The sequence below is a fragment of the Sinohyriopsis cumingii genome, chromosome 17 (assembly GCF_028554795.1).
Source record: "Sinohyriopsis cumingii isolate HCF-2022 chromosome 17, ASM2855479v2, whole genome shotgun sequence".
NCBI classification, from domain to species: Eukaryota; Metazoa; Mollusca; class Bivalvia; order Unionida; family Unionidae; genus Sinohyriopsis; species Sinohyriopsis cumingii.
The window spans coordinates 96,473,036-96,488,581 of NC_142977.1; the positions used below are offsets into that span (position 1 = coordinate 96,473,036).

The following is a 15,546-nucleotide window of genomic DNA, read 5'->3' on the forward strand; positions in this document are numbered from 1 at the left end:
TCCAGGGTGTGTCATCTTCCATGGATTCGTGATATTTAAAATGACGAGAAACCTCATCAGAATTGTAGAATATGAAAGAGAATTGCATATGCAAGTTTTATTCAAGTTGGTCTCAATATAAATCAGAGGGTACCTTAAGAGCCAGTGGATATTACTGTCTGAATTTGCTCAGAAGTAGTACTATGCATTATGCTCAGTAGTAAAACTATGCATTATGCTCAGTAGTAAAACTATGCATTATGCTCAGTAGTAAAACTACGCATTATGCTCAGTAGTAAAACTATGCATTATGCTCAGTAGTAAAACTACGCATTTGGTCAGCGGCAATGGTGTTCTCTTAGACAACATTTTTAGGTCGCTGACACTTACCTAAATTACGTCATACGCATACGGAGTGCTACACGTGTAGTTTTAATTATTCTATATAACGTTATTTTATTTATCGATCAGTGTTAACTTTATTGGCAAGTTAAAGCGAAATATTCAGAAGTTTTCAAATGCTCCTCGTTGATGGGAGAGAAGATGGGAGAGCATCGTCCATAAAAGAATTGTTCGCATGCTTTACTGCAACAAAGAAAATCCTATATTAATACAGTGTCATGCTCTGTAGAGAAGGCAGAGGGAGTGTTTGACAAGGTTATATATTATAATGAGCTGCGTTATTCCCCAACCTAACTTGTGGTTTAATACAATGCTGTATAAATATAAATCTTTCATCAATGATGTGCACCCATTGTACTGGCAGGAATAAGGAAGTAACGATGCATGGATTTGTTTGTAATATCAGTTTGTGTTCAGTCGTCATCTTCAAAGTAATTTTTTCTTTTCAACGGTCACAACTCTTCAAACTAGTTTTTAGCAAGTCTAACCGGATACAAAATAAACAGCCGAGTTGTTTTTGGTAGGTTCACGAAAATGAATATATGGAAATTATAATCTCACAATTTCATGTATATATATATATAGTGTATGTATTATCTCGTCGACAGAGCAACGGTATATAATTAATGCAACTATGTTAATAACAAAAAGATTTTGTATTGACATAAAGCCATACCAATTCTATAGAGACGGATTATTATACCTGGGTTTGTCTAAAGATTTTGTATTGACATAAAGCCATACGAATTCTGTAGAGACGGATTATTATACCTGGGTTTGTCTAAATATTTTGGATTGACATAAAGCCATACGAATTCTATAGAGACGGATTATTATAGCTGGGTTTGTCTAAATATTTTGGATTGACATAAAGCCATACGAATTCTATAGAGACGGATTATTATACCTGGGTTCGTCTAAATATTTTGGTTAGATGATGATCATATTTACAATAAAAAATGCATGAAAGTCATCTTCGACAAATAAATGTGATAATAAATGTCACACAAATGACATGAAATAGCAGCATCATGTCTACCAGAGTCAATCAAACATTTATGACTAGAACGTCTGAATCTCCAAAGAGGTTTACTAGCATAAACTGGTAATCCTATGAAGAGATAGTTCTCAACATTTGGAAATGATTAATAATTTTAATAATGCCCACATTCTGACGATAGCGTGATTTCATCTTGCCAGTTTTGACTAGGGCAATCTTTGAGACAATGACGTTACAAATAAACTAACATTTCCAACATCTTACAATATCCGTGCGAAGCTAAAACCATAGCTAAATAATAATACTGCTACTAATAATGAGGACTTTGTATAGCGCCTAATCTTTAGAAGCTCTAAGCGCTTTACAAAATAATAAATGTCTTACATGTAATGTCATGTAACATGTCCATTATTAACTAATAATGTAAACATTATGTAGCATTCTGAGTAATATGTAACACACAACGAAAGTTTGACACATTCTCCAAGGGCAACATTATTATTTCCATTATACACAGATAGTGTTTATAGAAACGGCTTTGAATACGTGCTATACATTCTATATCCATGTCGCCAAATATCAGAACCATTTGCTAATATATAATTTCAGGTCTCTTATATGGACAGAATAATTTCATATATGTTGTGTGGACGAAACAATTTTATACTTGGCATGTGAACAGATTAGTCTCTCTCATAAAGAATCTGTGCAAAATAATCTCGCATTGTTGAAAAAACAATCTCGAGCCATTTTGTTGTAAGGGCAGTATCATATTGAATTCCGCGTATATTTATTCTCTATTTTCTTTATCTATCTATCTATCTATCTATCTATCTATCTATCTATCTATCTGTGTACATATATTCATCTTTCTGTCTATCCGTCTATAGTTCTTTATAAACGCGTGGACTGTGTCATTAGTATTTCCGTAACTGATGCCTCCAGTGCGTTCGTGCGTCTATCACACAGTCGATACAGTTTTCCTATAGTATGTGCAGGTTCATATTTTTTATATCAACGTGTTAGATATCACTTTATATGATTCCGATTGGTCCAAATAAGTCCATGAAATTATTCTCTTTACTGATTGGCTGCGATTGTATGAAAACCTTTCTAACCCCGCCTTCAGGAATTTGTTGTTTTCAACGAACATTTTGGCGAACAGTTTTCGACTGAGTCACGAAAGAGAAATTGGGAAAAATGGTCTCGTCTGTCCGAATATGTTCAATTTACCCCCACAGGGGGGTTCGTTATGTCATGTATGACGATATCATCATAGGCAAAATCCCAAGACAAGAACTCTAACAAGAAGTAAATTTAAGGGTATTACTCAGTTAATAGCGGATGTATTGGGTGGGGTTGGAGGGGTATATCTGTAAAACAGAACCCACCCTGTATGGGTGGTTTAAATGTTAACTACATAAGTAAATAAACTCACGTCTGTTCACAGAAGAATGTAGACATAAACCGGTCTCCGAGCTCACAGAACTTTGTCCAACCACAACATATTTACTTGGTAAATATGTTATGCAACTCAGATATATAAAAAAAAATGTTTGCTACTTCTGTACTGTTCCAAATCAAATACTACAAATATCCGGTCACAAATACATTACAATAAATATAGGAATTTCTGCATCCAGTAATCCTCTTTCACATGAATATCGCAACAATGTAATGTTTAGTTGTGAAAGTGACATTTTAGGATAAACACAGATCGATTCTAACCGGTACTGTGTACCGTATCAAGCAATTTGACATCACACTGATAGACATTCTGTGTTGAAAAATGATAATTTGGCTTTATAAAATGTTCTTTTTAATTCGGATTACCGCTGTTTTTTTATAGTTTGTAGAAAAATATGATCTACTTTTACTAGTTCAACATGGGATTATTTTTATGCACAACAAATGAAATGTGCAATGTCTGTCAGAATGCGCGAAATTGTTCATTCTTCTTTCTGTATGAAATAAAAACTAAGTGATTAAAAGAATCTCAAATAGGTAAATGAAACTTTACTAAAAGAGTGAATCGTTTTGCGGCTAATTGCAGCTTTTAGTAATATAGACGTTGAGGGGATAAATTCATTGGTTAGAAATAAAGTTGCAATATGCGTGCGTATGATATACCTACAGCATTAGACTCATTTTTGATTTTATGTTATTTTGATGCGCTAAGAAATGAATTTTTCCTTGTAGAAGCACAGTAAAGGGAGCATATTCTTAGCATGACGTGAGTGATTTGTTTAATAAACAGGCTGTCTGACGTCTGTGTAAATAGCCCTCACATTTATTTGATGACTTTAATCTAGGAATGTAAATTTAGAAAAGTGGCGTCCCTTTGGTGACTAAACGGTACAGTGCTTGCAACAACTTAAATTTAAATGCATTTATTTTATACGGCATAATATGAAGTATCCTGCACCGTACGTTTTATATATAAATATATATATATATATATATATATATATATATATATATATATATATATATATATATATATATATATATATATATATATATATATATATATATATATATATATATATATACGTAAAACAGGAGCAAGACGCAAGTTTTGACATGGTACAGAGGACCTCTCCGGTGGCGTAGTGGTTAGAGCGTCCGCTTCTGATGCGGGAGGTCGCAGGATCGAACCCTGGCTGAGTCATACTAAAGACTTTTAAAACCAATGCTAAGAGCTGCCTCGGTAGGCGCTCACCATCAAGAGGTTAGTATTAGGACTGGTCAGCCTGGTGTCAGGATAATGTGACTGGGTGGAACATCATGCCACATGTCTGCTATTCATCACTATAAATTGCCACACTGCAGACATGGTAGTGATATGACTGAAAAATTGTTAAAAGCTACGTTAAAAATCCAAATCACGCACACATGCTACAGAGCCCAATATTTTCTTAAGGTTTATGCACCCTCTGTGTCATTATAGCGTGCAATATGGCCTTAAGATTTTAAGGTGTAATATTGCATTATGGTAATTGCGAAGAAGTTAAAATATTTAATGCAGTGACACTAGAATAACCAGTTATCCAATTTATTTTTAGATTAGTTGTGTGTGTGTGTGTGATTGTGTGTGATTTGGATTTTTAGCGTAGCTTTTAACAATTTTTCAGTCATATCGTTACAGTGAATCAGTTTATAGCGATGTCTAGCACTCGGGCATCATGCTGCAGGCATGTAACATCATATCCTACCCAGTCATATTATCCTAACACCAGGCCAACCAGTTCTAAAACTAATAACTTAATGCTGAGTGCCAAGCGAAGCAGCTGTTAGTACCATTTGTTTAATAAGTCTTTGGTATGAGTCCGCCGGGATTTGAACCCACGACCTCCCGTATCCGAGGCGGACGCTCTAACCACTTAGGCCACCGGAGCGGTGTATTAGTTTTCTTCACTTTGCTAAACAATGACCAAGTCCAAAAATAATTGATAGCTACGTTGAAACACCCTTATGAATAAAGAGGAAGCACATGCACACGTGCCTTCAAATCTAAAGAGCATGTGTTGATATTTGTGACGATTCGGTTATTGAATATGTATACCCTGATTTCTTAAGGATGTTTTGCACGTGTACTTCGTTAAAATGAGAACTATTAAATATTGCACAAAACCTTTGTAAAAAAAATCAATATGTGATATTATGTTGCACCATGCTGCTGATATAGTCAATGTTAAATTGTTTTTTTTCCTTATCATGGAAGTTTGTGCGATTTCAGGTCTGTATAATTAGCGGCTATCTCAGCCAGGTTCCTCCATTTCTTGGCGAACGAAGATAGAACGAATCTGAAAGATTTATACAAACTTTGCATTCTAGTAATTTTGATTCCTTCATGGTATGCTTAAACAATCCTGCTTGACAAGTACCTCACAAAAGTATTGAATAATTTTAATAAATTGACCAGTAAAGAATCATTGGTTTCTGACAGAAATGGGAAGGTGAAAAAGTTGGGATACTTCTGAAGAATCTAAAGTGAATTATTTATATGTGATGAATTTCACTATAGTTTTTTATCGTCAATTTTTGCTCAACTAAGAAAACAACAAGAGTATCTAGCAAATATTAATAAGTAAATATTTACTGAGCTGCTAAGTTATATAATTGTTAACGCAATGATCAGATTAAACACATTAATGGAATTGTTATCTAAATCAAAATATTTTTATATATTACCCTTTCTTCCCATTTGTCCTTTTATATTTAAAATTCACCTCCAAAGATATTCCCCACTAGCACCTCTTCACGACAGTACGTGTTTGCATTAATGAACGATACGTCAAACAAAGACTGATTATATTTATTATTCTAGCGATGTATTTCCTTGTCAAGGTGTATATATATATACCTGTAAGAGAACTTCAGACTCATTAGTAGAGAATCAAGCGGGTCTTGCGTATAGACCTTCCAGTATAAGAGAAGATTGGTCACTGAGGTAAGACGTCGTTTTTTTATTTTTTGTGTGACTGAAAAAAAACACACCATTATGAATACCATTTATGTTGTAAGTTATATTTCAAATTTTAGTCTCTCGTATTTGTATGTCTTGACGCGAGAGTGTACAATCCCGTGCACCTAGATACCAAACTGTATATATAAAATATCTCAACAAGATTAAAACAATAAGATAAAAGATATGGTATATTTTAAGGATAACTTTGTTTCCTTATAATCTCTTTTGGCACCTTAACAGCATATGCCGATAATTATAAGTATCCTAATATATATATATATATATATATATATATATATATATATATATATATATATATATATATATATATATATATATATATATATATATATATATAAAGAGAGAGAGAGAGAGAGAATGCAGATTAAGTTGAAGAAATAAAGCAGACATGTATAAGAATATATGTAGAAAGAGATAAAAGGGTTGGTAGAATTCGGAAATTACTATTTTAAGAGAGAGAGAGAGATTAACGCAAGACTGTGATGATTTATTTATACTCAAAACACGTATTGTATCCATTCACTTAGAAATTATCATATAGTCACCTTGACATTGGTGACACGCGTCAAAATATTTGTGAATCCGACTACAGAGAATGATTTTAGAATATTTTTTTTTGTCTATTTAATTTTTTTGTGTTGCCAAGCAGTATATATTGAGTCTCCTGTAATGAGGACTAGTAGTCAGTTATCTTCCCTAGAAATTTATAGGGGGAGCCACCGCTACCAGTGCAGCAGCTGATATACACACATTATTGATGTACGTTCCAAAGTATGTTTAGGTATTGATCTTGGAATCAAAATTTAGTTTATTGACGATTCATAAGTTGAGAAAAGAACTAAGGAATAGAAATGCGAAGATTTTGTGACGAAAGAATGAGCTGGTTCAAAGATTAGTATGTTAAATTGCGTCTCGTAGCACATGTTGTACGATGTAATTAATGAAAGTGAAATTAGAAATTCTTCAGAAACGGGAAGCATGTAAAGTTATTTTACGACCCTAATATGGTTCCGTGTTCGAGCGCACCAACCAGTATATCACAGCCAAGGTGTTAATTTGTAAGTAAAGTAGAATTTAGTCTCCATAAAGTGAAATATTAAATTTTTTAAACATATTTTTCTCTCTTCGATCTTGCATCTTGCGTATGTGTCGTGTTTACTTCGGTCAGACTTTAACGTAACTCCGGCTGAATACTTTAAATTTTTATACGATTCAATCTAGGAAGTTTGTCGGGCGAATATACAAGGCAACGGGCATAATTGATATCGCCAAGTTAGCCAGATCGTTTACTGTTGTCGCAAATGCCAGGTAGTCGCTGCACAAAGCTACACGAAGGACTTTGGGAATTCAGTACATCCCTGCAGACCTGTAGTATCTCAGAAATTTCCATTTCTTGTTGCGTGACCAGATACGTTTGTAATTAAAACTCCCATTGTGGAAGTCAAATGTCCATACTCGTCATGGGATTAAACAATTTCACCGGTCTCTGTGTCATATTTAAAACGTAACTGTAAATGTACAATTCCCTCGGAGGGAGAGTTATCCCTTGATGAGAACTATGACTATCTTTCGCACATTCAAGGATTACATTTTTTTTTTGCGTCAGTGCACATGAATGCATTTTGTATGTACAGCCAATAACCTTTTAAGTCAAGGACATCAAGTGCATTGAAATTTATAGAATGAAATATTCAAAACTGAAACGGTTAAAAAGTTGAAAAGATTTTCTGAGTTGCATTTCAACTCGGACCTTCTTGAGAAATAATTGTATAAGCCGTATTTAAAGTGAACGATCATTATTGCATAACCAATATATTGGTAACTAGAAGAAAAAAAAAGAAGAAAGAAACCCAAGAATCAATCAATGCTCTAATCGTGTTTACTTCTGGCATATTCTTTCTAAAACCACAATTGCAAGCAAATACTATAATCTGCACATGGATTCAATAAATAGCATTTATACGTGTTTTGAAACAACGCCTCTTCTAAAATTACACAACATAAAGCACATTAAAGTTATATATGATGGCAATTCGACACAGTAGTAGTAAAGGGAATTCATTCTTTCAATATGTACTCTATTATTACTTAATTTTCTGTCATTTAATACTACCCAGGCACACAGCAATATGTACTCGGCATAATTTAAGAAATTTTGACCTCACAATTGAATCTAGGAGACTATCCCATCGATGGACCGGCATTTCTGGCGCCATCTAGGTAGTAACGATAACTCACCAGACGTTCATTATCATAAACGCCGCTTGTGGGTGCTCATTTTCCAAAAAATTAATCACGCTTTGAACGAAATCTTCCTGATAGTAAGCAGCAGGGGGGGCGAATCCGACATTTTGTCCAAACGTCATTTGGCTTAATTAATACTTTCTGCAACTCAACGATCTAGTGTCGTCAGCGCCCGGTAAAAAAAAAGACGACGTCGTCGTCGGGGGATCGTCCAATCGTCATTTGGTTTAATTAATACCTTCTGCGCGCCGATCCCAGCGTCGTCAGCGTCCGGTAAACACAGCGACGACCGCGTCGATGTCATCGCCCCCCCCTGCTGCTAAGTGGCTATTTACAATTTAACCGAATATTTGGTCAAGTCCGATACGATATCGTGTCCGAGGGTCATGTAAATTTATCGTTACAAATCCATGTGGGGTCGACTGAGCATGACTAAAAAAGTTTCGAAAAACATTAAAGTCCATGTCACCGCCGCACCATGTCTGCCAAATATTTCGTAGCGTGTGTGTATCAACGCCGTTGAATACAGCAAGAATATTACAGTTGTCTCTGATTACTTTTGGAATCTGAGTGTATCGTTGAGTGACATATATCACGTCGGTGTTTTTATGCCTGCCTCTGGTATTCCTTATTCGCAAAAGTTGCTTTAAATAGTAAATATTTACGTTTTCTCGACTGCACAAGAAAATCTGAAACCGACCTTGACATTAATTACGTGTTCGAAATGACACATACAATAGATGGAAGAACCTGTATCTAGTTCTGCAGAACGAGTCAGAAACATGCATTTTACCTGTTCTATTGTGTACGTCTTAAATTCCAAACAAACCATATGAACGTTCTGTTAGTTATCGTGCTGTTTATGTCTTGAAGTCTTCTTCTATCGTTATTAGGCTAGAACCAAGCCTTAAACACGTGTCACACACATATTTTCGTATCTTTAAAATATTTTTTTGTTCTCCACAGAAAACTGAAGGATGCATCATCTTATATTTCCGACCATTCTTACCCTTGTTGTGGTCAGCACAGTGACGGCAACAACTTACCAGAAGGACAGTGAGTACATTTAGATTATTATTGTCCATACAAGCACTTTGTCAATTTCTAGAAGATATTTTTTATATATAAAGTGACCAGAAAGATAACGGGATTTTCGGCTCAGATTAAAAATTGGATGTTTGTTGGGTAATAAATTAATACTGCCGTGTGTGCTTATATATATATATATATATATATATATATATATATATATATATATATATATATATATATATATATATATATATATATATATATATATATATATATATCTGTGTGTGTGTGTGTGTGTGTTTTAATGACACAATCAACCAGAAAATGTGAGAATTTATGCATCGTTCGTGATATGGTACAATGCATTCTCGGTCAAATGTCCCACGCAGTAAAAGATCTTAGAAAATACAATTTGTCAATTGCTTTGCAGAAAAAAGGCGCATTCTTACATGCCATAATCGAATGATTATTCTTTATCTTTTACAGGGGTTATTCCAAATTTGCCATTAGCAGGAGTGCCCGCAGTAGGCTTTGGTGACGTACCCGTAAACGTGATCAGGCAGGGTGGCAACTTACCCGTCCACGGGGGCAGCGGCCGCAGTGATCCTTTTGTGGGGCCCGTCTCTGGGTTGAACATCATTGGTGGTAGTCATGTCGGCCCTCACAAGCCAATTATTCCACCGACGAAACCAATAGTTCACCCGAAGAAGCCCATAATTCACCCAAAGAAGCCCATTGTTCACCCTAAGAAGCCCGTGGTTCACCCTAAGAAGCCCATTGTTCACCCTAAGAAGCCAATCATTGATCCATTCAAGTCTATTGACCCACTTAATGTAGGAGGTTTCCACCCAGGATCACAGGTCAATCATTTTGGTCAAGGAAAGGTTGCGCCAGGATTTGATCACAAAGGACTAGGCCCCGTTGATCACCGTTTCAAAAAGCCTTCCCCAGTATTTCCACAAGGTGAGTAAAGCTAGTGTTCTCCTCTGTCTTTTCTTATTGTTCGTCTGTAAACTTTTTTCCCTTCTTTCCTTTTGGCTTTGTTCTCTTTATTTTAAAGCACAACATAGAGTACTTATCATCGTCATTTTCATTGTTTATTAATCAGATAATGCAGAACCATTCGATGTCAGTGAAGTGCACGTATAAGAACACATAATAACGTTATATAGACAGACTATTTTTAAAGCTTTGCTTTTCCACAATTTGTTCTGTACTGTTTGATGATGATGATGACGAAGACGACATTGATCATTATTGTTTCCTTTTTCCAGGTTATTAGCCGTAGCTGCCAGCCAACGATACATAATACAGCCAAAGAAGTGCAATATAAGTTAAAGGTGGACGTTCGACATCTGTCTTCGTCGGTTATTTGGGCGAATACTCTGTAATACAGATCATAACATGATTAGTATAAATGTATACGTAGTTTCGTGAAGTATTTTTTTTTGATGTGCTATGCTTGTGTGAGTGATTCTCGACATAAAAATCTTATTAATAACATCAGTTATTTCATTCGTCAATTCTATTGTAATACTACAAAAGTTCAAATTCATTCAGCATACAATTTAAAAAGTTGTTTTCTCTCCCGTCATTTACACACACACACACACACACACACACACACACACACAATGCTTACTAAAACTAACAGTTTGAAATTTTAGACTTGAAACTAGTATTGAGCAACATAAACACTCTCCTCCAATAAAAATAGAAATACATGTTTTTAATGTGAATAGCATTGTAATCCAGCGGACTTCGCTAAATAATATTTTGAATTTCTGGCAAAAACTATGGCGTGATTTCATCAAATATTTCATATTTGTGATCATGTACAGTTTGATTTCTGACCCCCACCTATTCTGAAACCTAAAAGAACCCCCAAAGCATAGAATATATTTTTGTTACGTTTTTAATACTTACTCGAAAATATAAGAATCTGTAATTTGGATTACACAAACATAACAAGAGGATACATGTTTTGTTTATATTGACTGTAAGCTGAAGGATATGAAGAGTTGGTTAAATGCAATGACGGAAAAAAGAAAGAACTTTGAATTATATTGATTCAGGTCAATGGCGTCACTAAGGGGGTGGGTAGGGTGCGGACCGCACCGAGAGACACCATCAAAAGCGGTCACACCAAAATGACTGTCTATAAAATGTTTGACTGTCTATAGAATAATCAAGACTTTTTAAATGTTTGCAAAGAAACTCCTGAGCGGGTACAAAATTCGATTTGATGCAGTTAAATTTATAATTTTCTGAATAACAAATGAATAAATCATATCCAATGGAGAGGAATAAATGCATTTCTGCATGTAGAGAACACAATTCATATGGCGAGATAGTCCTTCCAAGTGAACGGATCCAGCAATGAAGAGCAAGAGCGCTATCTATTTTCCAAACTAAAGTGATGTAACCGTTGATTATATCCGGATAATAAATTGTTTCTTTATTAACCACAATACTAATGAGAATAAAACAAGAGATATAAAAAGTAGTAATTATCGGCAAGTGACGGAATGATTACAGTTCTATCTGTTTGTATGCTCCTTAATTTGGAGTCTTTACGATTAAGCCGTTTGGTGTAAGTTCTCTTAGATGGACTAACCAGTAAGATTTCTTTTCTTTCCTGGTTTCGGAATTCCAGTTGCTGTTGATAGTTGCGGCTAGGATAATATCACTGAAAGCTTGGCCAGTGGAATATATATGAAACAAACGTAACTAAGCACTTTGCAGCAGGTTTGGTAAGCTAGCCAGGTGGTTGTAAGATCTACTGATCGCATTTCCAGTGTAGACGACACAAACGAATAAGAATTAGAACCAAGAAAACTTAAACGAAATACGTATTCTGTACTTTTAGATTATTGAAAATTAAGTCAGGGACTATATTCATAGTCTATCCTTACAAGGGCAGACGGTTGTATACGTTGAATTAGTAACATTTTGGTAAATGAGGCATTTCAGTTTGTGGAAAACAATTAAGAAGATTTGATGTATATATTAGCATTTAATGGCACATGAGCACAACACAGGTTATATGGTGCGAATTAAAAGAAAAAATTCAAACAGATAAAAACCAAGAACTGCACAAAACCCATTCAAAAAATGTAAGCATGAATATGGAAGTGGGTTTCATTCCTTCTTGATTCAAGTCCTGACTCGCCAAATTCCTTGACTCTTCTTTTTTCGAGGTTCGAATTGAAATTGTGAGCTATTCCTTGGGATAGTGCCACTGAATCGTGAACAGAGGAAGCAATATGTTATGTAACTTGGCAACTAGGAAATTTGTTGTTGCTTTGCCAGTCGGGTCTATGTTTTCAGTCTCCCGCAAATACTGGATTGAGCAGATTTCGCGTGTTACTAAGTATACCACATCCATGATATTGCACGCGATGGTGCTGTAGTGAATTCTGAGTGTATCGCCCATGCTGTCTGGTTTTGGTATGTCTTGCATCTTTTACCCCCGAGCAGCTTGTAGGTGCTATAGGTAGTCCGGTTGTGAGCGATTTAGTTTTGATCCGAGAAAGATGTCTTTCAGATTATTGGGTTTGCAGTATGTTATGACTAGTTTAATTAGAAAAAAGATTTGTGAGGTAATGGACGTCTTATGGGCAAATCAGTGCCGCTTCTTGACTTTGCCTGCTGGAGGTCAGTTTGAATGAAAAATAGGACCAGTGATATATTTACAATACTTTCCTAACTTTTGTACATTAGAACATCGTCCCGATTTTCCATATTTTATGTAATCTTCCATAAACATTCTCTCATAATTCCGTTGTCTCCCCTTGTGAAGATAATTGGTTAGATCGTTCGTCGACTGCCTCTTCGTCCGATCCGATCCATCCCACTCACAGAGCGTAACAAAAGTTGGGTATTTTGATTGTAATGCTTTGGTTACATACGCATCCAACCCCACCCTCATATCTTCAAATAACATGTTTTGCAACTTTGACCAAATAATTTATTTCCCTAAAATAGAAAGTGAATATTAAAAATAATTAACAGTATGATGAATGAAATCCTCAATAGTCGTAAAAGTCCAAAAGTATCTTGTATTCCAAATCCAAATGAAGTTCAGTCTGTTGTCTTAATGTACCAATAACCTCGATATATGGCAATAATATGATCCAAAATGTCTTGAAATGGATGAAAGTAATCCAATACGGCTTCGAAATCTGAAGGTCTGAGCAGTTTGTAATTCCACTGAATAATTGAAAAAAAATAAATAAATCATGTCAAATGATCACAAGACTTCTAAGACTGATGTTTATGCTAGAAATAAATATTTGTTAGTGAATTATCTCTTATGTGAAAAACTAAGACGCAATACAGAAAGCAGAATGAAGGTCAGCACTTTAGCAGTTATCCAACCAGGAATTAGGTTAGACTGGTTTTCAAGTTCTCGTGTCACTATCCAACCAGGAATTAGGTTAGACTGGTTTTCACGTTCTCATGTCCTGAAGTGGAATCACACGATGTTTACATGGATTAAAAGTACAGCTCACTACATTGAAACTACGTAATTTGTTTAAGAATTACCCCATCTTAGAGTACACACTCAGAATCATAAAGAATATTGGTATTTAATAGTTTAATTAGTTAATGACCCTTTTAATTCATAAACAGTAACACACTCATTATATATATATATATATATATATATATATATATATATATATATATATATATATATATATATATATATATATATATATATATATATATATATATATATATATATATATATATATATATATATATATATATATATATTAAAGTTCATGAACTAATCAAGAGAATGCAGTAAGCAGACAACTAACAGGAACAAAAGATCTAAGATTTTTAATAGTTAATGTGCATCTAAATAAATGTCCAGGAAAAAGCTTCTCTCCTGTTAATTTTTTTTTAATTTATTGAATACTTAAGAGAATAAAAGGAGCTTTACGTCATTCGCACCCTACAGCTAGACCCTGCTACTTCTTATTGTTTGAAATTCATAACAACTTAAAACGGAATGCTTGTATATTGTGTCAATACACTGACACATTTTGATAACATGGCCATCGGAAGCCTAAATTGGTTGTTGTAATTTGTATGGATCAATTTATACATTGCATCAGTACCTTCGATGTGCATATTGTACATACTTCCCAGATCTCATACAATTCTACACCGCTGTTTACCTCTACATTATCCAGGACGGGCAATTATGTTAGGTTGTAATTCTTAAACCGAAAACAGATCGAAATTTATGGACAATATTTAGCAGCCTCTGATGAAATTCCTTCCTTTGTACATTAAATATACTACTGACTGCATTAAATAGTTGAAGTCTATTCCACAACTATGCCGTAATTCAATCCTTCTATCGTTATGTAACATCACTAAATACAAACATACAAACATAATGCAGATGGTATTGAGCCATGTAATTATTTTCTTGATAACAAGCTTAAAAATAACAAACTACTGAGTGTAGATATTTTGTACAATGATACAACTTATCTTGAAAATAATAATTTCCAGTTTGATTGCGCAAATTACATCTAGATAATGAATGCGTTCAATAGCTAGCCATATGGCTGCTACATACGCTTCTCTTTTCATGGGTAAATTAGAAGAAAAAAATATTGTTCGGTTAAGATATTTAGACGACAGCTTTATGATCTGGAATCATTCAGAAGAAACAATGCGCAAATTTATTGAACCCCTATTTCATTTTCAACCGACAATTAATTTTACTTATGCTGCATCCAGTATGCATGCATCAATGATAGATGTAAATCTAATAAAATGCTATCTATGCAAATGTTTATTTCAAATAAACTAAATTAGAACTGATGATGAACGCTAAATCTTCACCGTATAAAATATATTTATATCAAATTGTTTATTGTGAATTTCATCTGACATCCATCAATTAAATTTGATAATACAGTAATAAAATCAAATGCTTTTATATTTCCTTTTTCTCGTGCGTAGAACTGGTATAATTAAGGTCGACAGGTCACCCATTTGCCCTCAATAAATATTCGTCTTAATAAGAAGTATAAACAAAAACACGTTGCTCAAGACGCTCATTGAGCATTACTTCCAACACGTACAAATTATAACTTTTTTCTTGACTTTTTTTCCTTTTCTAAGAGCGGCATATATAGCTAGATTCCACTTAGGTAATTAATAACATTTTCATAAAAGAGTTCAAACCCTGGTGACCTTTATATAGAGTAAGAAGCAATAAATGTACATGGTGCAGTGTTATTTTAATTTAGTTGGAAAACATTTGGGTGAGAACAATAATCTATGCCGGTGATTGTACCAAGACAAGGAAATCCTAGTCGCGGGGTTACATTATTTGTCTCCCAGCTCGGCTTAGTCTCGTGGGAAG

The 15,546-nt window shown here is 34.5% G+C and overlaps 1 protein-coding gene across 1 annotated transcript; it reads left to right on the forward strand.

Moving 5' to 3' along the window:
- The first annotated feature begins 5,733 nt into the window (after positions 1–5,733).
- LOC149779485 (uncharacterized) lies at positions 5,734–10,648 on the forward strand. Its single transcript, XM_089940175.1, has 4 exons — positions 5,734–5,834; positions 9,084–9,173; positions 9,636–10,112; positions 10,424–10,648. Exons 2-4 carry the CDS (start codon positions 9,095–9,097, stop codon positions 10,429–10,431), a joined length of 564 nt encoding a protein of 187 aa, XP_089796301.1. The 5' UTR covers positions 5,734–5,834; positions 9,084–9,094; the 3' UTR covers positions 10,432–10,648.
- Positions 10,649–15,546: the final 4,898 nt, after the last annotated feature.